The 25,359-nt window shown below is 42.5% G+C and overlaps 1 protein-coding gene across 3 annotated transcripts in view; it reads left to right on the top strand.

The window, feature by feature from the left end:
* DYM (dymeclin) overlaps nt 1-25,359 on the top strand; it is a 348,564-nt gene that overhangs the window by 3,113 nt on the left and 320,092 nt on the right. For all 3 annotated transcript variants that reach the window (XM_065405941.1, XM_065405940.1, XM_065405937.1), the window contains exons 2-3: nt 8,467-8,538; nt 14,020-14,209. In XM_065405941.1, coding sequence (XP_065262013.1) covers nt 14,070-14,209 — 140 coding nt within the window. In that variant the 5' untranslated portion in view covers nt 8,467-8,538; nt 14,020-14,069. The remainder of the gene's footprint in view (nt 1-8,466; nt 8,539-14,019; nt 14,210-25,359) is intronic.

The raw sequence follows: 25,359 nt of genomic DNA, 5'->3' as shown, positions 1-25,359 counted from the left end.
AGTAATCGCTTTAGGTGTTTGTAGGAATAGAAAGATTGCACAGATCTAGGAAATATTTAATACATTTTTAAAACCCTGACTGTGTGATTTAGGCCCTGAGGAACTCTTTTTAGAACCCTTCATCCCAACCTCTTAGTTGGTTGTGGAGAGCACAGGCCTAGCCTTGTGTATGTTTAAACCTTTCCCGTGATCACATGAGAGCTCAGTCCTCTTGTGTCTCTCCCCCTGCTCCCTGTGCGGTTCTGCTACCGGACAGTTCTTGGTACTGGAGAAACTTACTGTCTGATCTCAATTTTTTCTTCTAGCAGTGGGGAGAAAAATGAGGAGCAAACCTCCTTGGAAACTTTAGATTTAGTGCCAAGAGGCTTGACCCTGGCTGTCTAAAATGTTTTACAACTTGCAGTATTTGGTGCTCAGTGTATTGAGTTTCAGTGCTGCAGCAGTTTTCTTTAGCAAATATCAGTTTATATTAACTTAGAATTTTTCACAGCTGTGCTCAATCTCAATGTGTTTTTAATACTCTTATGACTGAGAGTTGGGCTTGCAAATTCATCTTTAGGCATCATAAAAACAAAATGACAAGGCTTTTTATATAAAGCAGATACAATGACATATTTAAAATCTGAGAAATCCTATTTGGTGTCTGATGGTCTGTTATCCAAGAGGGTGGATTTTCAGAACCTGAAAATGCTGTTCAAAATAGGAAACCTATTGTACCTTGCAGTAATTAAACTGGTTGGCAAAGTTATTTTCATTTAGAGCAAGTGGTTGGAGCAGCTGACTCTGGTGGTATAGCTTGGGGGTAAAATACAGATATAAATCATAATGTGAAGTACAAGATAATTTATATGAATGTTAAAAAAAAAGCTAAACAAAGTTGGACTACTTTTGTTCTGTGCAGTATGCAGTTTTATACAGTGTACAGATTTCTAGCTATGTTTAAACTAGTGACACTTAGCTCTATTTTAGAGTCTGCATAACACTCACATGTGGCCAGATTACAACAGCCAAAATAATTGCCTCTCTAACACTTGATCTATGCAAAAAGGTTATATTCGTATCAAACTTAATGAACATCTAAGTATCTTTCCCATGCCTAGAAGGCACTGCAGATGCCACAGTTGAGATTTCCTTTGTGGAAGTATATTGTGGCCAGTAGGCAAGCTCTTTGGGAGAGGAAAGGGGGCTATAAGGTTGAAATGAGTATACACCTCTGCCCCGATAGAATGCGACCTGATATAACACGAATTCGGATATAACACGGTAAAGCAGCGGGGAGCCCCGGGCCCTTTAAAGCGCCACCGGAGCCCCGCTGCTTTACCGCGTTATATCAGAATTCGTGTGGAGCCCCGGGCCCTTTAAATCACTGCCCAAGCCTGGTTGCTGGAGCCCCGGGGCTTGGGCAGCCAGGCTCGGGCGGTGATTTAAAGGGCCAGAGGCTCCGGCCGCTGCGGGGCGCCCCGGGCCCTTTAAATCCCCGCCCGAGCCCCGCTGCCAGAGCTCCAGCGGTGATTTAAAGGGCCCGGGGCTCCCCACAGCAGCTGGAGCACTGGGCCCTTTAAATCCCTGCCGGGGCTCCGGCAGCCGGGCTAAGGCAGTGATTTAAAGGGCCAGAGGCTCCAGCCGTTGCGGGGAGCCCCGTGCCCTTTAAATCACCGCCCGAGCCCCACTGTTGGATCTCCGGCGGTGATTTAAAGGGCCCGGGGCTCCCCACATCAGCTGGAGCACTGAGCTCTTTAAATCACCGCCGGGGAAGCCGGTCCAGTCCAGCACGGCATACCGGCTCTTGCCAATACACCGTACCGGCCCAAACCCAATATAACGCGGTCTCACCTATAAGGCGGTGAGATTTTTTGGCTCCCGAGGACCGCGTTATATCGGGGTAGAGGTATACTTACAGCTTTTGTATGAAGGGGAGTCTCTTCTGGAAAGCGCCATCTCTAACCTGGGTAAATCTGCTTGGATTGCCAAATAGTGCTTGGTTTGGCATGATTTATATCATACGGAGCTGCCGGTTTTAATCATAATTTAAAGTGAAATGTTAATGTTTTGAAATTTAATTTATTTCTAGATACATGTGTGTAGTAGGTAAAGAAGGAGATGGACAAAGTTGCCCTGGAATTTTCATACAGTAGTAAGCAAACATTCTGATGTTGAGGAATGCTTCCAACAATAATAATTTTAATAGATTTTTTTTTAAGGTAATCACTAGAAAAGAGAATTGGACAAATTCATGCATTTGAAATGTCATCCCTATTATTGTGATAGCCCTCAAATTTTTATTTTCCAATTACTGAACAAAAATAAACAATGAAGACACAGTACTATTATATGGGTGGGTACCATATTCCTAAACTGTAAAGTCAGTCCTCAGTTCAGGGGATGGAACACATGGATTTAAATTACGGTTGTCAATCGCAGTTAACTCACGCGATTAACTCAAAAAAATTAAGCGCGATTAAAAAAATTAAGCGCACTTTTAATCACACTGTTAAACAATAGACTACCAATTGTAATTTATTAAATATTTTTGGATGTTATTCTACGTTTTCAAATATATTGATTTCATTTATAACACAGAATACAAAGTGTACAGTGCTCAGTTTATATTATTTTTATTACAAATATTTGCACTGTAAAAATGATAAACAAAAGAAATAGTATTTTTCAGTTCATCTTATACAAGTACTGTAGTGCAATCTCTTTGTCGTGAAAGTGCAATTTACAAATGTAGATTTTTTTTTTTGTTACATAACTGCACTCAAAAACAAAACAATGTAAAACTCCACTCCCTGCTATTTCTTGTTCAGCCAATCGCTCAGAAAAGCTTGTTTACATTTACAGGAGATAATGCTGCCCGCTTATTATTTAAAATGTCACCTGAAAGTGAGAACAGGTTCTTCACATGGCACTTTTGTAGCCGGCATTGCAAGGTATTTACGTGCCAGATATGCTAAACATTCGTATGCCCCTTCATGCTTTGGCCACCATTCCAGAGGACATGCTTCCATGTTGTTGATGCTCGTTTAAAAAAAAAAGTGTTAATTAAATTTGTGACTGAACTTCTTGGTGGAGAATTGCATGTCTCCTGCTCTGTTTTACCCGCATTCTGCCATATATTTCATGTTATAGCAGTCTCTGATGATGACCCAGCACATGTTTTTCGTTTTGAGAACACTTTCACTGCAGATTTGACAAAACGCAAAGAAGGTACCACTGTGAGATTTTTAAGAATAGCTACAGCACTTGACCCAAGGTTTAAGAATCTGAAGTGCCTTCCAAAATCTGAGAGGGAGGAGGTGTAGAAAATGCTTTCAGAAGAGTTAAAAGAGCAACACTGCAATGTGGAAACTTCAGAACCCCAACCACCAAAAAAGAAAATCAACTTTCTGCTAGTGGCATCTGACTCAGATAATGAAAATGAATGTGCATCGGTCCACACTGCTTTGGATCATTATCGAGCAGACCCATTGTCCCCTCCTCTCCAGGGGCCACAGAGATGGTTCCCGGCCAATGGGAGCTGCGGGGACGGTGCTGGGGGTGGGGACCGTGTGCGGTACTGCCTCACCCCTTCCCCTTCTCCCAGGGGCCACAGAGACGTGCCAGCAGCCAGCCACTTCTGGGAGCGGCCTGGGGCCATGGCAGGCAGGCAGCCTGCCTGCGCCCCGCTGTGCTGCCGGCCGCGGAGATTGCAGTCGACTGGCAGAGGCTCCAGGATCGACCAGTTGATCACGATTGATGGGTTGGTGACCATTGGTTTTCAGCTCATTAGGATATTGTGGTGAAAGGGGCTGCTTGTTCAAAGGGCTAATGGAGCATGGGAATATTCTGTGCTGCCAAAGCATTAGTTGAACTGTTGCACAGGTAAAATGGGAAAAGTCCCTGGAGGCCTATTGAATTAATAGGAACAGAAACTGAAATGTGGACAAGACAATCATGACAGTTGCCAGGGTGGATAAAAATCAATGATTTTTTTTTTTTTCAATCGGATTTATTTGATAAAATGCTTTTTGAGGAAAAAACCTATCTAAAGATAGTTTTAATGAAGATACCTTATAGCTCAAAGATATCTCATCATGGAATAGGGATTATAAATTCTAATTCTATAGTAGGAGACAATATTCATGTAATGTTTAAGAAAAGTTTTGTAAGTGAGTTCCAATAGTTTATGGATTAGGGACCCAATGTTATGTGGTTCCAGGGGCTTCTGTATAGATTATTTAGGTTAATCTTTCTATCTACCCAATGGGACTCAGTGCTAAGTCTAGAAGATACCATCAGAGATGCTTAGTTTTGCAGTTCTCAAACTGTGGATTTGTGTTTCCAGAGATAACATGCTTGTTAACAGCAAAAATGTTTCAAATAAATAAATAATATATAGAGTTGAGAAATAACAGACCTCAACCCTGTTGTCCCTCTTCAAATTTGTGTACACAGAGTCAATCCCTTACCTCTTTCTAAAAGTTCAGTTTCAAAAAGTTCAATGAATAGAAGATTGTTGGGGGCGGAATAGATTGGGACAAGGAAAAGAAGTCTGGAGATAAATGTGAGAAGGGAGGGGACAGGCAGTAGAAACAAAAATGAAACTGTTTGAGCAGCATATTCCAGAAGTCTTGAGGGTCTTTCTGAGTGTAGCCTTCATTGATTTGAGATTTACCATACCATTTTCTCACTTAAAAGGGAAAACCTATAATGGCAGCAGGCGGTAAAAGAGACCCAGTTTGGGTCTTATCTATCTCTGAGTTGTGAAGAATACGTATTAAGGTTATAACAACCAACAAGAATGCCCTTTTTATGTAGAAATCCATCATTAAATCGAATCTTCCTGACTAGTTATTTAAATCATGATTTAAATCAAATCCACCCTGATAGTTGCACAGAAGGCAACCCCTAACTACAGTAACTCCTCACTAAGGCCTTGGCTACACTCGCGGATTCACAGCGCTGCCGCGGCAGCGCTGTGAAGCGCGAGTGTAGTCGCACCGCCAGCGCTGCGAGAGCTCTCTCGCAGCGCTGCAAGTACTCCACCTCTCCGAGGCCTTGGCTACACTGGCAATTCACAGCGCTGCACTTGCTGCGCTCAGGGGTGTGAAAAAACACCCCCCCTGAGCGCAGCGAGTGCAGCGCTGTAAAGCGCCAGTGTAATCAGCGCCTCCAGCGCTGCACGCTCCCTCGCAGCGCTGCAAGCTATTCCCCTCGGAGAGGTGGAGTACTTGCAGCGCTGCGAGAGAGCTCTCGCAGCGCTGGCAGCGCGACTACACTCGCGCTTCACAGCGCTGCCACGGCAGCGCTGTGAATCCGCGAGTGTAGCCAAGGCCCGAGGGGAATAGCTTGCAGCGCTGCAAGGGAGTGTGCAGCGCTGCAGGCGCTGATTACACTGGCGCTTTACAGCGCTGCACTCGCTGCGCTCAGGGGGGGTGTTTTTTCACACCCCTGAGCGCAGCAAGTGCAGCGCTGTGAATTGCCAGTGTAGCCAAGGCCTTAATGTTATAGTTATGTTCCTAAAAAATGCGACTTTAAGTGAAACGATGTTAAGCGAATCCAATTTCCCCATAAGAATTAATGTAAATGAGGGGGTTAGGTTCCAAGGAATTTTTTTTCACCAGACAAAAGACTATATAATATATATATTGTGTGTGTGTGTGTGTGTGTGTATATATATATATATACAATTTAATACTGGTACACAGTGATGATGATTGTGAAGCTTGGTTGAGGTGCAGGAGGAGTCAGAGGGTGGGATATTTCCCAGGGAATGCCTTACTGAGCAATTGGCTGAGCCCTCAAGGGTTAACTCTGACACTCTACAAGGCAGCAGGAATAGAGGGAGGGGAGAGGGAAATATGCGCATTTCCCTTTTAAGTACACTGCCTTGTTAGATTAGATCAGCTTGCTGAGACCACAGCTGCTGCCAGCAAAGCCCTGTCCTGTGTCCCCCCCGCTCTGTGGATGATGGGGTAAGCGGGGTGCAGGAGTGGGGGGGACACCCTGACATTAGCCCCCCTCTTCTTCCCTTCCCCCCCGCACAGCAAGCAGGAGTCTCGGGGAGCAGCTCCAAGGCAGAGGGCAGGAGCAGCACATGGCAGTGGGGGGAGGGACACAGCTGAACTGCAGGCAGCTGCTGCACAGGGAACTTAGGGGAGCGGGGAGCTGATGGGGGGGCTGCTGGTCCACCCTGGTTCCAAGCCTCCACCAGCTAGCTCCAACGGGCTGCTCTTCCTGCAAGCAGTGGACAAACCAGGCGGCTGCCAAATGATGTTAGAAGGGAGCATTGCACAACTTTAAACAAGCATGTTCCCTAATTGATCAGCAACGCAATGTTAACTGGGACCACGGAGGAGTTACTGTACACCGCTTGCAGCATTTCACCACCTCTCCTGCTACTGCTGGATAAGTGCATGAAGTTGGTTTGTAATGATTGTCTAGCACAGGGGTTCTCAAACTGGGGGTTGGGACCCCTCAGGGGGTCGGGAGGTTATTACATGGGGGGTTGCGAGCTGTCAGCTTCCACCCCAAACCCCGCTTTACCTCCAGCATTTATAATGGTGTTAAATATATAAAAAACGTTTTTTTAAAATATAAGGGGGGTCGCACTCAGAGGTTTGCTATGTGAAAGGGGTCACCAGTACAAAAGTTTGAGAACCACTGGGACTCTAGCACAAGTTAGCAGCATCTACTAAGGGAAGAGAGTTTTCATTGAGATTCCTGCATCCCTCTTCCTTGTTAATGGTGCCAAAAAGCCCCCCATCCCCGTCAAAAAAACCCAAACCAAACAGCCTACGTGCAAGAGTGGAGCACTGCACAAGTTCAGTGTGTCAGACAAGTCCACAGACAACACTGATCAGGGGAACCATGACATTCACATCTTGGTTGGAAAAGCAGTGGCATCAAGGACACTTGGGGTGGGTGGGGGGTTCCTTTAGCTCTGATGAGCTGCTATAGACCTTGGGTTGTGACTTCTAGTTATTTCTGTGGCAAATTCTTTTCCCAGTTTGCTGCACGTGGGAGTGAGCAGAAAGCAAATAGTGTAGCCTATATAGTTTGAGATAAGCTGAAGCTCTGAATTGTACAGCTTTACAGCTGACAGTGTTCTTGTAAAAGCTTTACATGGCCAAGATCCCTTTCTATTGCAAACTTCTCCCTACTTTATTTGTCTTTAATGCCTATGTGTAGTGCACAGGTCACTTGACAGTTCATTTCACTCTTAAAGGAGCCGGGCTGTAAAATTGTTCAGCATAAATGATACTGGTATTCCTTGCATCGAAGTGAGTTAAAAATTAGAGTAAGTCATTGCAGAGACTTCACTTCCAAAATCTGGAAGTGTTTTAGAACTGGAAGAAAAACAGCAACTAAAACTTGTGGATAATGAAACAAGTCACACCATGCCCAAAGTGGGCTAGATGCTTTGCCGATCACACAAAGCGATGTGGTCCCTGCTTGTGAAGAATTTTAGAGTCTAACTTCAAAATATGGTGAGTTGGGGTGTGTAGAAAGGGGCGTTGGGGTGTGTACAAAGGGGCTGGGTTAAGGAAGGACAGAGGTTACAGCAATACGGTCATGCAGTCAGTCCTCGAGGCATTTATCCATCTTGAACATAAGAACGGCCGTACCGGGTCAGTCCAAAGGTCCATCTAGCCTTGGTTCATTTAGACTTTTTTTTGTTAATAATAATAATTGTCTTACTTCTTGTGAGAATAGTAGGAATAGTGAATCTTGAGAGTTTTTACTTGATGGATCACAATGAGGGGCATTCCATATTTGGGGGTGTATGTGAATAAAGCATTGTTATGGTGAGAAGCAGACAAATGGAGCGTAAAGCTGGCCTCGTTGGTGGAGTAGAAGATTCAAGGATGCGTAAGGTGTGATGAGACTCGATTGGCTATCTAGGCAGGGACAATTATACAGAAGCTTGAAGGCAAAGGCAAGAAGTTAAAACTTTATGCAATAGACTCATGAGAGCCAGTGAACTATAAACGTAGGCCCTGATTCTGCGAGCACTTACACATGTAACTATGCACCTGAGTAGTTTAAATGAAGACAGTCAATTAGACTATTCTGTGAGACCTACTCTCGTTAGCTGTTTGGGATAGGGGCCATGTTTGTGCAGTACCTGACACAATGGATCCTGATTAAGGCATCTAGGTGCTATTGCAATATGAATAATCACAATGCTCTTCTGGGCCTTGCTGCCTGGGGAATTCTTTGTATTGCAACCTGCCACTAACTTGATGGCAAGGTTTGCATTAGGATTATATGATCATAAAATAGAATGCACTAGTGAATATAGAATGGTTATTCATTAACTGTATAATGTTTCCAGATGAAATGTGCTCTATAAAGAATAATTCTCAGAGTACCAATATGCTCACTTAGTGAATCAATACTTTGACGTCTTAGTATAACTGCTTGATTATTGCTGAATACACAGTATTATATAGATATCTTTTATTTTCTCATTTTTTGTAGAGCTCTAATCTACCTTGTTTAAAGGAAAAGAGCATCCGTTTGGCTCATTCTGGCAATCTTCAAGTTCCAAAGGTAAGAAGCACTTCTTATTACGTATAAACTGAAATTCTGATTAACTTCAAATGTGGAAAAGTTAGTCTCTTATTAATAACAGCATTGCCCAGAGGCTCCAATCAGTGGTACTGTTCTAGGTGATGTACAAACACACAATACAATCTCTGCCCTTACCCTTCTTCCATCACTTCAATTGTAAGAGATATAGTCAAAAATATACAATTTATATGCAATCTTTACATACATTCCTGAACTTTTCCACCTAATGTATAATAATCAGCTGTTCCTGTTTGTCCCTCAGTCTTGCCCTCATTAGTTGACTGAATTCTTGTAGGTCTCTGAGTAGAAGTGCAAGCCTAGTGTAAGAGTGCTGATCCAGTATTGCATTAGATTGAATGTTAGTTTATAATCAGTATATGTTTAATATGCCAATACAATTGTGTCAAAACACGTGACTTGGAGGCTAGATCCAGCCTTCATGTTGGAATTATACAGCCTACATGATAGACTCAAATTCAGATTGGTATTGGTGTGACCACTATGGGTACACAGTGTCCATGTCTGGTGTCCACAATTCAAGAAGGATCTTAATAGATTGGAGAGGGTTAAAAGAAGAGCCACGAGAATGACTGAAGGATTGGAAAACATGCCTTATAGTGATAGACCCAAGGAGCGCAATCTATTTAGCTTAACAAAGGGAAGATTAAGAAGTGACTTAATCACTTAAGTACCTACATGGGGAACAGAAATTTGATAGTAGGCCGACTCTTCAATGTATCAGCCAAAAGTATACAGGCGCTCCCCGACTTACGCAAGCTTTCCGTTCCGGAACGCCTTGCATAACTTGAATTTTGCATAAGTTGGAAACGTATACCCGACCATTACGCGCAAAACCCCCCCAAAAACCAACAACTCCTATATCTAGCTTACGGAAATTTTTACGTAAGTGTGGATTTGCGTAAGTTGGGTTTGCGTAACCTGGGGGCATCTGTAACAAGATCCAATGGCTAGAAGCTAAAGCTAGACAAATTCACACTGGAAATAAAGTGCAAATCTTTAACCATTGGGACAACTTATCAAGGGGTTGTGGCGGATTCTCCATCGTTGGCAATTTTAAAATCAAGACTGGATGGTTTTTGAAAAGATATGCTCTAGTTTTAAACAGGAATTAATTCAGGGAAGTCCTGTGGCCTGTGTTATTCAAGAGGGCAAATTAGATGACCACAGTGGTCCCTTCTGCCTTTAGAATCTATTAATTTGTGATTGTTACAACGTTTTCATTAATACCCTTACCCCCTTGTAGCCTTCATAGTTGTGAATGTATATTTAGTTCATGTTTTTAAAGTTTTATGGATGCAGTGTTCTCTGCCTGAGTCTGCAGACAACCTGAAACAATCTCTCTGAAAAGGGAAACTGCTTTACATGAGCTAGATTTATTAGGGTATCAAAGGGACCACATCAACTTGGAAATCACAATTCCATGCGAACATTAGTACTTACGACAAGTAATCTCTAAAATTATGCGAAGAAAAGTATTGTAGAGAAAATGTTTGTTTTCTCCGTTTATTTTCAGTTTCCTTGCTTTGTGCCTAGTCAGTTTCATTGGTTTGTTGATGGCCAGCTGGATCGCTCTAAGGCAGTGGTCCCCAAACTGTGGGGCATGCCCCCCCAGGGGCATACATATGAGTACATATCCTACCCCTAGGGGTGGGTGGAGGAATGTTCGGGAGGGCATGTGGCAGGGCCCGGGCAACCCCCATGGAGGGCAAGGAAGGAGAGCCCCTCAGCTCCGCTCTGCGCCAAGCCCCAGCCGCAGCTCTGTTCTGCCTGCAGCTCAGCTCTGCCGTCATGCCCTCTCTGCCTCCCGGCCAGCTCCACCTCTATCCCCAGCTCTTCCCCCATCCCCAGTTCCACCCCCACCTCTGCCTTGAACCTAATCTCCTCTGCTGAGGAAGCCTTGGCTGTGCAGTAATGGAGTGAGGGCGCAGACAGATTCCATTACTGATAAGGGGAGGCACAACAGGAAAAGTTTGGGCACCACTGCTCTAAGACATTGCTGCTGTGGCAAAGCTTCCATGCATCCTCTGCTCTGCAAGAGGGTGCTTACCAGTAATAACAGCAACAGCAAAGCTTAAGAGGGAAGAGGAAAGTGGGGGAGAAAGAATTGGCCTGGGCATGTTTGGTGATGGTAGTGGCTGCGGGCCTGACCAAAAGCCCCAGGTAAATTTAGTGAAGGAGAAGAAAAACCCTTTCCATTTTTTTTTTAAAAAAAAGAAGGAAATGAAGACATGCTATTTGAGGGATGCTCTACTAGAAAATTCAGCTCCTTGATTCCAGTACACAGACTGTTGAAGCAGGACAGATTTTTGTATACAAAACGGTGGAAAGGTCTTGCATGTATTGCTCTGGTATGTTTATAATTTATGGGAAGAAAAATTATTTACCTTTGCATTTATATGGATATCAAATATACAAAGTTTCAATAGGTAATGCTAAAAAAAATGTTGTGGAAGGGATTTTAAACCTCATGCTAAAGGCTTAAGCCAATCTTTAACTATTAGAGATCAGGATGGGACCTGATCTACTTACTGGTCTGCCTACTGTGGAGTTTTTACACCTTCCTCTGAGGCATCTGGTTCTGACCACTTTTGGAGACAGTATACTGGACTAGCTGGGACCTTGGGTCTGGTCCAGTGTGACACTTCCTTTGTAGGATAAGTTAGCTGGTTGGAGGCCAGCATTAAACAAACAAAACCAGATGCTAAAAGCATAAAGCAACAGATTTGTGTTTGTATTTCTTTGTCCCGACATTGGTAATAATGATTGCTGTATTAATTTAAATGTCTTGTTAATTATATTGTTTTTGCTTTTATATTTTTTCTTGAAAAAATAATAAAATTAAACAATTGTAATTTTATGAAGAAACTGACATTCCCTTTTTACTTCTGCAGGGAGTCATGCATCTATTTCATGTATTTGGGGAAGCCTTATATAATATTCCATCAGTTATTTATGTGTGTGGTGGGCAGCATCTCTCTTTGAGTGAAGGAACATTTGTCCTGCTGCAGTATGTGCCATGCCAGTATCTTTGCAAATGAAAGAAATTGGTGTTTCTGTTTTATCTTTTACTTTGTATCGATTTCAGAACTAGTATTACTCTAGCAATGAAAGTCTCTTAGTAAGAGGTATTGCCATGGCGATAGTTTAGAGAAGTTCATGGGCAAGTGACACACAAACACAATAAAAATCCCATTACTGTTAAGTGAAATCATTCAAGATGCTGATCATCTCCTACTATCACTTATGCATATAAACCCTTACCCTGTTGCCACCCAACCAGCATGCAGGATTCCACAATAGCACCTCTTAACCCAGAGGATGACAAACCAGTTTGCAAATGTAAATAGTTATACATTCTGTACAGGGATCATTTTACCACCCCTGAAGTGCACCCACTTCTGAAATGAAACATAGCAGGCATTTAACAGTGCACTGGTTTAGGGCAGGACATGAAGAATAGCATATCCATTTGAAACTTCATGGGGAGTGTAGGTAGGCAGAATATAATTATCAGAGTTAACCTGCAGTGCCTTAACTGAATTCTAACACGCATACTCTTATTAAAGATCCATGAGATTTTTAATGAGGTTAAGACCTTGTTTTTCATCTCATCTGAAAGATGGCACCTCCAGTAAAACAGAGCACCATGAACGTATGCTGGTCATTGGTTCAATGTGGAGTCAGAGGAAAGAGTGCCCTTACTGATTGCCAGTGTCTCTTTCTGCATCACCTGTCCAGAGGTGTTCCTTGAAAGTCTCTTCTCCAAGTATGGACCCAGCCTTATATAGCTCAGTTTGTGGAATTGTATGAAATTTCAGCAGAAAGGTGCTGTCTATAGGGGTGGGGTATTTTGTTAAGTGCTAATTCAGCTCTTAGAATGGTTTGGATTACTGACTGACTGACTGGTGAGGTTACTTTTATTGGGTCTTCATATGTTTCCTTTTTAATCCAAATATCTTATTCTAAGGTTCAGTTGCACTTGGCTAGTTTCTTACTCCTCTAGTAGATTAATTAGTTAACATTTTTACAAATGTGAAAGCATAATTGGCAGTCTGGAAGAATGAAGTCCTCCCTTTATACACAGAACAGGTACAGCTCAGCCAATGATAATGTGCCCATATAACCTACGGTGTGCTGCTACCTAGTTCTGCAGGTATCACCTCTGAAAATGAGTTAATTCTTTATGAACATTTGGTCTTAGATCTTTCCACTAACAACTGGATTAGGGCTAACCAACTCATTTCACATAGGTCAGCGAATAGCTATGAGACATTAATGACACTAGGGGGCTTGTCACCTGATCTAGATTTAAATTATTCACCCAGAAGTGATAATATCTGTGACCTTGATGTGGTTTTGAACATAGAGAAGGGGAAAATCATCAGTGATTCACAGGAATTTAGTTGCCTGATTCCCATTCTTGCCTATGGCAGTCACATACCCAAGGTCTACATTGTCTACATTGCATGCTGCTTTCGGCGGTGCATAGCGTGTATCCCCTAGCACGGGTATAAATAGCAGTGTAGACTGTGAGGCATGGCTTAGGTAGGTAAAGACACCCTGAAAGAGTGTGGGTATGTACTCGAGTACATATCCTACACAGCTCTCTACTTGCCCAAGCTATGCCTCCCCATCTATATTGCTATTTTTAGCAGTGTAGTGTGCCACTGCCTCTCTGCCGCTTTCCCTGCTGCCTCCCTGTAGCTGGAGACTTTCCCCACAGCAGGGAAAGCTTCTGGCAGTGGGGAAAGGCTTTGGCAGGGAAGAAGCAGTGGGGAAAGTTTTAAACTTTTCCCATTTGACTACCCCCTCCCCCCCCCCTTGCCAGAGCCTTTCCTTGCCACAGTGAAAGGCTTCTGCAACAGGTTGCTGCTGAAACAATTCTCTGCCATCTCTCCTGTGCTAGAGACTTTCACTGACTTGGGTAGCTGCACAGTGCAATGTGATCACAGACTGCTTTTCATTGCTGCGTGTGGAGACACGTACATCTCTTCCAATAGTGTGTAGTGTAGATGTACCCTGAGTACCTGTGCACGACTTTGAAAATGCTAAATTTTTGAATAGTGGTCTAACTAATGTGCCTGCTTAAATTGTTGATTTCCTGCTACTTTCCCTTTTGCTTACAGCTGTTGTGTCAATGTGTTCTCTCTCTGACCACAGCTAATGAAAAATTCAGTGGAGAAGGCCTGGAATGTATGCCTATCAATTTTTTAAAATTTGGATATTAACTATATCTTACTGTCCTAAACTGCTGAAAGCAAACTATTCCAGCCTGCTCCTGTGCTCTTCGGTTTTATATCTTTTCAGCAACTGTTGTAGTTATGGAACTAGAGATTTATTGGTTTCTAGTTTGGTGAGTTCTGTATATCCCTTACACGTGCCAAAAATGTGTATTCCTTTTGTTAGGATTTAAATATTTCCTCTCTTTCTTTTTTGTAGGCTTCTGTTGAAGGAATGAAGCTTTAAAAAGGAACTTACAAAATAAGAAAATGGGTGCAAACAGTAGCAGCATTTGTGAGCTCCCAGAAAATGAGTACTTAAAAAGATTATCGGGAGCCGAGGCTGTCTCTGAGAATGACCCATTCTGGAATCAGCTGCTTTCTTTTAGCTTTACTGCCCCAACAAGCAGGTAAGAGGATGCTTGCTGAAAGACTGAACATTTATGACAAATACATTAGCAATGGTGCCAAATAAATCTGAATGCAAAATAGACTTATTTTTCCTCTCTTTTTGGGAGTCGGTAGGCATGTGGAAAGTCCACCTGAGCATGGGCTGTTGGAGTACCGTTCCACCATATTCTCTCATTCTTGCAGCTTCTTTTCCTCATTGCAGCTGTAATTAGTCTTCATTCTCCTCACAGCTAAGAAAGGTCAGCAATAGGTCTATAACACTGTTTTTCTAAATAGGCCACTGGAAATGCTGAAGAACAACAGATCGTGCCCCCTTTGCAGGACCTATAGCTTTCAGCTCAAGCAAATTAAAGCAATGATGAAGTTATGGGGTTCATCTTGCCAGTGCTGAGCCCCTTAAACTCCCATTGAATTTAATGGGAGCTGAGGGTATTCAGCATCTCAGGTGATTGGGCTGTAAGTTTGTTACTGGATAGGGTCCCTTATAGCTTATGTTCTTGTGACATTCCAGGATATAATCCAGACTAATGAGTAGCTGTGTCACCCCTGTCTTGTAGCCTGGGGGAGCCTTTTACAATGCTTTGCTGCTGTAGCCTCCAGCCTGGACTGCTCACAAATGGTCTCCAGCATGTAAGTCTCTCCCAGCTATGTCGGGGTGTGTGAGCCAGCCAGCCAGCCACAACTCGGCTCTTACCAGCCTTGATTATGCTGCAGGGTGACCCCATCACATCCCTGGTCCTAGATTTTCCCCCAGAAATGTATGTCCTGTACTTCCCAGCTCTCTCCTGGACAGTACAAATAACTAAGAACATAAGAACGGCTGTACTGGGTCAGACCAAAGGTCCATCTAGCCCAGTATCCTGTCTACCGACAGTGGCCAATGCCAGGTGCCCCAGAGGGAGTGAACCTAACAGGTAATGATCAAGTGATCACCTTCCTGCCATCCATCTCCATCCACCCTCTGACAAACAGAGGCTAGGGACACCATTCCTTACCCATCCTGGCTAATAGCCATTAACGGACTTAACCTTCATGAATTTATCCAGTTCTCTTTTAAACGCTGTTATAGTCCTAGCCTTCACAACCTCCTCAGGCAAGGAGTTCCACAAGTTGACTGTGCGCTGTGTGAAGAAGAACTTCCTTTTATTTGTTTTAAACCTGCTGCCTATTAATTTCATTTGGTGACCCCTAGTTCTTGTATTATGGGAATAAGTAAATAACTTTTCCTTATCTACTTTCTCCACATCACTCATGATTTTATATACCTCTATCATATCCCCCCTTAGTCTCCTCTTTTCCAAGCTGAAAAGTCCTAGCCTCTTTAATCTCTCCTCATATGGGACCCGTTCCAAACCCCTAATCATTTTAGTTGCCCTTCTCTGAACCTTTTCTAGTGCCAGTATATCTTTTTTGAGATGAGGAGACCACATCTGTATGCAGTATTCAAGATGTGGGAATACCATCGATTTATATAAGGGCAATAATCTATTCTCAGTCTTATTCTCTATCCCCTTTTTAATGATCCCTAACATCCTGTTTGCTTTTTTGACCGCCTCTGCACACTGCGTGGACCTCTTCAGAGAACTATCCACGATGACTCCAAGATCTTTTTCCTGATTCGTTGTAGCTAAATTAGCCCCCATCATATTGTATGTATAGTTGGAGTTATTTTTTCCAATGTGCATTACTTTACATTTATCCACATTAAATTTCATTTGCCATTTTGTTGCCCAATCACTTAGTTTTGTGAGATCTTTTTGAAGTTCATAGTCTGCTTTGGTCTTAGCTATCTTGAGCAGTTTAGTATCATCTGCAAACTTTGCCACCTCACTTTTTACCCCTTTCTCCAGATCATTTATGAATAAGTTGAATAGGATTGATCCTAGGACTGACCCTTGGGGAACACCACCAGTTACCCCTCTCCGTTCTGAGAATTTACCATTTATTCCTACCCTTTGTTCCCTGTCTTTTAACCAGTTCTCAATCCATGAAAGGACCTTCCCTCTTATCCCATGACAACTTAATTTACATAAGAGCCTTTGGTGAGGGACCTTGTCAAAGGCTTTCTGGAAATCTAAGTACACTTTGTCCACTGGATCCCCCTTGTCCACATGTTTGTTGACCCCTTCAAAGAACTCTAATAGATTAGTAAGACACGATTTCCCTTTACAGAAACCATGTTGACTTTTGCCCAACAATTTATGTCCTTCTATGTGTCTGACAATTTTATTTTTTACTATTGTTTCGACTAATTTGCCCAGTACCGACGTTAGACTTACCGGTCTGTAATTGCCGGGATCACCTCTAGAGCCCTTTTTAAATATTGGCGTTACATTAGCTATCTTCCAGTCACTGGGTACAGAGGCCGATTTAAAGGACAGGTTACAAACCCTAGTTAATAGTTCCGCAACTTCACATTTGAGTTCTTTCAGAACTCTTGGGTGAATGCCATCCGGTCCCGGTAACTTGTTAATGTTAAGTTTATCAGTTAATTCCAAAACCTCCTCTAGTGACACTTCAATCTGTGACAGTTCCTCAGATTTGTCACCTACAAAAGCCGGCTCAGGTTTGGGAATCTCCCTAACATCCTCAGTCGTGAATACTGAAGCAAAGAATCCATTTAGTTTCTCCGCAATGGCTTTATCGTCTTTAAGCGCTCCTTTTGTATCTCGATCATCGAGGGGCCACACTGGTTGTTTAGCAGACTTCCTGCTTCTGATGTACTTAAAAAACATTTTATTACCTTTTGAGTTTTTGGCTAGCTGTTCTTCAAACTCTCTTTGGCTTTTCTTATTACATTTTTACACTTAATTTGGCAGTGTTTATGCTCCTTTCTATTTACCTCACTAGGATTTGACTTCCATTTTTTAAAGGAAGTCTTTTTATCTCTCACTGCTTCTTTTACATGGTTGTTAAGCCACGGTGGCTCTTTTTTAGTTTTTACTGTGTTTCTTAATTTGGTGTATACATTTAAATTGGGCCTCTATTATGGTGTCTTTAAAAAGCGCCCATGCAGCTTGCAGGGATTTCACTTTAGTCACTGTACCTTTTAATTTCTGTTTAACTAACCTCCTCATTTTTGCATAGTTCCCCTTTTTGAAATTAAATGCCACAGTGTTGGGCTGTTGAGATGTTCTTCCCACTACAGGGATGTTAAATGTTGTTATATTATGGTCACTATTTCCAAGTGGTCCTGTTATAGTTACCTCTTGGACCAGCTCCTGCGCTCCACTCAGGACTAAATCTAGAGTTGCCTCTCCCCTTGTGGGTTCCCGTACCAGCTGCGCCAAGAAGCAGTCATTTAAAGTATTGAGAAATTTTGTCTCTGCATTTCGTCCTGAGGTGACATGTTCCCAGCCAATATGGGGATAATTGAAATCCCCCACTATTATTGAGTTCTTAATTTTGATAGTCTCTCTAATTTCCCTTAGCATTTCACCATCACTATCACTGTCCTGGTCAGGTGGTCGATAATAGATTCCTAATGTTATATCTTATTAGAGCATGAAATTACTATCCATAGAGATTCTATGGAACATGTGGATTCACTTAAGATTTTTACTTCATTTGATTCTACATTTTCTTTCACATATAGTGCCTCCCCCACCCCCCACACGACCTGTTCTGTCCTTCCGATATATTTTGTACCCCGAATGATTGTGTCCCATTGATTGTCCTCAGTCCACCAGGTTTCTGTGATGCCTATTATATCAATATCCTCCTGTATCACAAGGCACTCTAGTTCACCCATCTTATTATTTAGACTTCTAGCATTTGTGTACCAGCACTTTAAAAACTTGTCACTGTTTATTTGTCTGCCCTTTTCTGAAGTGTCCGATTCTTTATGTGAATGTTTCTCATCTGATCTGGCCCTTACATTATCCTCCTCCATCTTCTGCTCCTGACTAGAACCTAGAGAATCGCTATCAATAGACTCTCCCCTAAGAGAAGTCTCTGTCCCATCCACATGCTCCTCTGCAGCAGTCGGCTTTCCTCCATCTCCTCGTTTAACATTAAAAAGGTTGCAGAGCAGTTTTTAAGTGTCAGCCGTCTGGTTCCACTTTGGTTTAGGTGGAGCCCATCCTTCCTGTTTAGGCTCCCCCTATCCCAAAAGTTTCCCCAATTGAGTCTGTTATTCATTCAAGGGAATAATATGCACACAACTTGTTACCCCAAATGGAGTTACCCAGACACTTTAACTTGAACATACTGGATTAGATAAAACTGTAAAAGAAATTAACTACAAAGAGGGAGATTTTAAGTGACTACAAATAATGAGGCATAGAAGTCAGAAATGATTACAAGAAAAATAGAGAGAGAATGCTTACTGGTGCCTAATTTAACAAATTACATTGGATTCAAAACAAAGTTTTCTCACCACATGCTTTCAGCAGTCTTACTGACCAAACTCTTTAGGTCAGGACCCCTGCCTCAGAGTCCAACAGCTGCTTCCTTTGTTTTTTCAGGTGCAGTAAATGCAATGTCAGAAAGAATGGGGGCGGGGAGGGTCTCTTGTGGTATTTATTCTTCCTTTTACTAATTTCAGTCCACCCCTTGAAAATCATTTCCCGCTGAGGACCAGGAGACAAAGAATCTATGTGGAAGGATATTCCCTGCTGTTCTCCCCCCCTCCCCCCCTTATTTGAGCTTCCTTTGTTTTCCCTCCCTGCTTGATGACTTTGTTTACTTCTTAAATGCAAATTAAGACAAGCACACATTCCTTCTTTTGTTTAGGACAAACCTGACTTTGGGCAGGGCTGGGGTGTTTGGAACGTGTGTTAATAACATCATAAAGTGGAATCTGAAACAGTGTTGTCATGCACATTTTATCAGGACAATACTGATCAGCAAATTATGAGTTTTCAAATGATACCTCACAGGACATACTTTGTATAAAGATTATTACAATAGTGTTTAGGGCAGGGGTGGCCAACCTGAGCCTAAGAAGGAGCCAGAATTTACCAATCTACATTGCCAAAGAGCCACAGTAATACATCAGCAGCCCCCTATCAGTTTCTCTCCCCCCCCCCCCCCCCCAGCGCATCCCACCCACTGGCAGTCCTGCCGATCAGTGCCTCCCTCCCTCTTCCCCGATCAGCTGTTTTGTGGCATGCAGGAGGCTCTGGGGGGGAGAGGGGAGGAGCGAGCGCACTGCAGGCTTGGGGAGGGGGCAGGAAGGGGTGGAGTGGGGACAGAGCCTGTGGCAGGGCCAGGGGTTGAGCAGTGAGCACCCCCGGCACAGTGGAAAGTGGGTGTGTGTAGCTCCGGCCCCGGAGTCGGTGCCTATACAAGGATTCTCATATTAACTTCTGAAGAGCCACATGTGGCTCCGGAACCACAGGTTGGCCACCTCTGGTGTAGGGTGTGAGTACAAAGGGAGTATTCATCACAGTTGTTTCCTAGCACTTAATCATGAAAAATATTTTATTATTTTTATCTTTAGTGGCATTTTGAAGTTTGAAATTTTTTTGCTGGACAACTGGGAACAGGGCAAAAAGTCTATCCTGGCTTTAGGGTAACAGTACAAAGCTTGGCTCTGCTGTTCTTCACTACTCCCATATCAGACTTGTGGAGAATCATAGAAGTAGTATTGAAAGTGAATCCAGCCCTTTGAGTTCACATTTAGTCCCCAACACAAGGCCAATTGCTTTTTGTCTTCTGTCCATTTCTTTCTGCCTATTTTTAAGCATGTTTTTACCAATGCAACTGAAAGGATTGTCTCATCTCCACAAATATAAAAGATCTTGTCACGAGCTGTCTAACTCCATCTCAATCATACCATTGATCAGACACTTTCCTGGCTTCTTTCTGCAGAAGAGAAGATGTTCGAGTAGCTTCCAAAGCCAGTTCCCTGTCATACTCAGTCCAGTGGAACACAATCTTATTTCAGGCTTTTCTGCTTATTTCTATAAACTCCTTGTGCTTATATACAAATGTGTATATAAAAAGTCTAAATATGAAGATGGGTGAACTTGAGTGCCTTGTATTAAATGAGGAAATTGATATAATAGGCATCACAGAAACTTGGTGGAATAAGGATAATCAATGGGACACAGTAATACCAGGGTACAAAATGTATCAGAAGGACAGAACAGGTCGTGCTGGGTGGGGGAGCGGCACTATATGTGAAAGAAAGCGTAGAGTCAAATGAAGTAAAAATCTTAAATGAACCAAACTGTACCACAGAATCTATGGATAGTAATTCCATGCTTGAATAATGAGAATATAGCAGAAGGGATATACTACTGACCACCTAACGAAGATGGTGATAGTGACTGAAATCTTCAGGTTGATTAGAGAGGGTATAAAAATTAAAAAATCAATAATAATGGGGGATTTCAACTATCCCCATATTGACCTGGTACATGTCACCTCAGGACGGGATGCAGAGATAAAGTTTCTCGACACCTTAAATGATGCCTTCATGGAGTAGATAGTCCTGGAACCCACAAGAGGAGAGGCAATTCTTGATTTAATCCTAAGTGGAGCACAGGATCTAGTCCAAGAGGTGAATATAGCTAAACTGCTTGGTAATAGTGACCATAATGTAATAAAATTTAATATCCCTGTGTGTGGGAGGGTGGGGGGAAAGGAAAGGGAAACCAATGCAGCCCACCACAGTAGCATTTAACTTCAGAAGGGGAACTACACAAAAATGAGGAAGTTAGTGAAACAGAAATTAAAAGTTACAGTGGCAAAGGTGAAATCCCTGCAAGCTGCATGGAAACTTTTTAAAGACACCATAATAGAGGCTCAATTTAAATGTATACCCCAAATTAGAAAACATAATGAGAGGAGCAAAAAGTGCCACTGTGGCTAAACAACAAAGTAATAGAAGCCGTTAAAGTGGAAGTTAAATCCTTTTGGGGAAAATAGAAAGGAGCATAAACTCTGGCAAGTGACGTGTAAAAATATAATTAGGAAGGGCAGAAAAGAATTAGAAGAACAGCTAGCCAAAGACTCAAAAAGTTACAGCAAAAAAATTTTTTTTTAAGTACATCAGAAGCAGGAACCTGCTAAGCAACCAGTGGTACCACTGGACAATCGATATGCTAAAGGAGCACTTGAGGACGATAAGGCCATTGCGGAGAAACTAAATGAATTCTTTGCATCGGTCTTCACGGCTGAGGATGTGAGGGAAATTCCCAAACCTGAGCCATTCTTTTTGGGTGACATATCTGAGGAACTGCTGCGGATTGAGGTGTCATTAGAGGAGGTTTTGGAACAAATTGATAAATTAAACAGAAATAAGTCACCAGGACCTGATGGTATTCATCCAAGAGTTCTGAAGGAACTCAAATGTGAAATTGCAGAACTACTAACTGTGGTATGTAACCTATCACTTAAATCAGCTTCTGAACCAGATGACTGGAGGATAGCTAATGTGACCTTTTTTTTTTTAAAAGGTTCCAAAGGTGATCCCGGCACTTACAGGCTGGTAAACCTACCTTCAGAACCAGGCAAATTGATTGAAACTATAGAGAAGAACAGAATTATCAGACACCTAGATGAACGCGATTTGTTGGGGAAGAGTCAACAAGGTTTTTGTAAAGGGAAATCATGCCTCACTAATCTACTAGAATTCTTTGAGGGGGTCAACAAGAATGTGGACAAGGGGGATCCAGTGGATATAGTATACTTAAATTTTCAGAAAGCTTTTGACAAGGTCCCTTACCCAAGGCTCTTAAGCAATGTAAGCTGTCATGGGATAAGAGGAAAGGTCTTCTCCTAGATCAGTAACTGGTTAAAAGATAGGAAATAAAGGGTAGGAATAAACGGTCAGTTTTCAGAATGGAGAGAGGTCAATAGTAGTGTCCCCCAGGTGTCTGTATCAGTATCAGTACTGTTCAACATATTCATAAATGATCTGGGAAAAGGGGTAAACAGTGAGGTTGCAAAATTTGCAGATGATACAGAACTACTCAAGATAGTTAAATCCAAAGCAGACTGAAGAGTTACAAAGGGATCTCACAAAACTGGGTGACTTGGTAACAAATTGGCAGATGAAATTCAATGTCGATAAATGAAAAATAATGCACATTGGAAAACATAATCCCAACTATACATATAAAATGATGGGGTCTAAATTAGCTGTTACCAGTTAAGAAAGATCTTGGATTCATTGAGCATAGTTTTCTGAAAACATCCACTCAATGTGCAGCGGCAGTCAAAAAATCTAACAATGTTGGGAATCATTAAGAAAGGGATAAATAAGAAGGCAGAAAATTTCATATTGCCTCTATATAAATCCATGATATGCCCACATCTTAAATATTGCATGCAGATCTGCCCATCTCAAAAAAGATACATTGGAATTCGAAAAGGTACAGAAAAGGGCAAAAAAAAGTGATTTGGTTTATGGAACAGCTTCCATATGAGGAGAGCTTAATAATACTGAGACTTTTCAGCTTGGAAAAGAGATGATTGAGGGGTGATATAATAGAGGTCTATAAAATCATGACTGGTATGAAGAAAGTAAATAAGAAAGTGTTATTTACTCCTTCTCATAAAACAAGAACTAGGGGGCACCACATGAAATTAATAGGTTTAAAACAAACAAAAGGAACTATTTCTTCATACAACACACAGTTAAGCTGTGGAACTCTTTGCCAGAGGATGTTGTGAAGGCCAAGACTATAACAGGATTCAAAAAAGCACTAAATAAATTAATAGATAGGTCCATCAATGGCTATTAGCCAGGATGGGCTGGAATAGTGTCCCTAGCCTCTGTTTGCTAGGAGCTGGGAATGGGTGACTGGGGATGGATCACTTGATGATTACCTGTTCTGTTCATTCCCTCTGGGGCACCTGGCATTTGCCACTGCTGGAAGACAGGATAATGGGCTAGATGGACCATTGGTCTGACCCAGTATGGCCATGCTTATGTTCTTGCTTTTTCCTCAGTAATGATTAATCTGGGTAGATTATTAGTGCAGTGTCATAAATTTGGCTTTTCTTCTTGGCAGGTTTTAATAACGATGCACCCAAGATAGGATGCATGTGGTCTAGATTCTCCTTGACGGTGTCTTACTTTATATCACTTTAAGGCTGAGAGGAGGGCCTGAAAGCTATGGGTCAGCCTCACAGAACAATGGTGCAGCCTGACTGCCTCTTCTCCCGTTTCTGGGGTAATACAGTCTAGCTACCTAGCAGTGGGAATTTGTGCAGTATTTTTCAAACTTTTTTGGGGTAACTTTGTCCATCTGCCACTTAACCAAGGCTCTCACTATACTCATCTTCTGCATAATTGCATCTGCCCTCCTCCATCCCCTCCCACAGGCTCTTCATCCTTGTTATCATCATCCCACTAAAGTTCCCAAGAGTTCTACCTACACCCCTCCCACATTCCTCCCACCAGCTCAAATCCAGATACCACATTCAGAGCCTTCTTGGCCTCCACCTCCTTTCCGCTGATGACATTTGCCACAACTCCACCCTTTCTACCTCCCACATCTTTCCCCATCACCATCTCTTCCCCTCTCATGTCACCTTTCCTAACCTCATGCTCATCTTCCCACTTCCTCTTCCCTTTCTCTTGCTGTCTCTGGAATGCCTGCTCCATCTCTAAAGAGATCTCCATTATCGATGACGTCGTCTTATCTTTCTCCCTCCAGTTCCTGACTCTCTGAGACCTGGATCCCTTTTGTTTTGTCTGACACTGCCTCTACAGCTTCCTTCTTATGAAGGCCTGTCCTTCTCTCACATTGCCTATACTGGATCAGACTTGCTGCTTCCAACCCCTTCCTCCTCTTGGTTCTCACTCTTTCTCCTTTTGAACAGCACTGCCTCTGACTCACCTCTCCATGTTGCTGTCATCTTCTGTCCACCCACCTCTGCCCACTGGTCCTCTTATTTTTGGTTCCTGTCTCTCTATTCCTCGCATCACAATCTCACATGCATATTCTCGGTAACTTCCATGTTGATGATCCATCCAGTCCCCCATAGTTGCACGTTTCCTTGTCCTAACCTCAGTCTTGGCTCAACTCTCGTGGTCACCCAAAGGGCTGTTCACTTGACTTGGTCTTGCCAAGCATTGCTCTGTCCCTGATTTCTCTGTTGCTGAGTTTGAAGATAGCAGGCTCTCTCTTAATTAGTGGAAGCATTGTCTGCTATGAAGAAGTCATGCATTCTTTAGTGATCTGAAGCAACTACATCCAAACTATTTTATTGGCTATGCTGAATTCACCAAACTGTCTGTAGTCTAAGATGACACATTTAGCTTTTACATGTTTTCACTGAAAACGTGCTGTATCCATTCTGGACTAATTTTTTCTGTCATCTTGAAAATACTTTTATTAATAAGGAGCTATTTTTCAAGTGAATTGTAGAGAGAGTTTTGCTAATCTTAAAATCTTAAGTTTTAAACATGAATGACAGACTGAATAAAGATGGGAAGATATTACATTAGAAATGTTAGTAAAATATGGATATGATGTTACATCAGTCCAACCCTTATTTACCATAGCTTCTAGGTGGTGGTTGGCTGTAAACTTGATGTTCCAAGGACTGGGTATAAGTAGGGTGACCAGATGTCCCGATTTTATAGGGACAGTCCTGATTTTGGGGGCTTTTTCTTATACAGGCACCTATTACCCCCCATCCCCGTCCTGAATTTTTACACTTGCTATCTGGTCACCCTAGGTATAAGACAGGTATGGGGTGACTATTTGGAATTTTCAGTTGGGTTTCTTACAGTTGGCAGGTGGACTGAGCCTCGTGCCTGGGTGTAGGTGACAGTTCAGCCAACTGGGAGATGGATCATCTCAAAGGTATTTGGTATGTGGGAGTTGGTCTGCAAGTGGATGTTCAATGAGAAAAATGGAGGGAATTAGCATCCTGAAGGCACGTCATTGTGCTCTTATCTAGAAAGATAAGGGAATGTTCTGTCTTTTGTGGAGAGGAGGGTTGAATGGGGGAATATCCAGGAGCCTAATGGAGGATCTAAAGGAGGGATATGAAGGGGTTGGTTTGCTTGCAGATGATCATAAGGGTTTGGTAGGTGGGAAGCGTAGTGAAAAGGAAGAATAAAGTTTTGACAGACTCACTTCTGTACTTTCTTGGTGCAATTGACTGAGGAAAAGCATACTTGTTTGCTAAGTATTAAGGGCTATGTACATAGTGTTAAAACTATATTGTGACTTTTTAGTGT

The sequence above is a fragment of the Emys orbicularis genome, chromosome 6, assembly GCF_028017835.1.
Source record: "Emys orbicularis isolate rEmyOrb1 chromosome 6, rEmyOrb1.hap1, whole genome shotgun sequence".
In the NCBI taxonomy this organism is placed as follows: domain Eukaryota; kingdom Metazoa; phylum Chordata; order Testudines; family Emydidae; genus Emys; species Emys orbicularis.
This window is presented reverse-complemented; position numbering and strand designations above follow the sequence as displayed.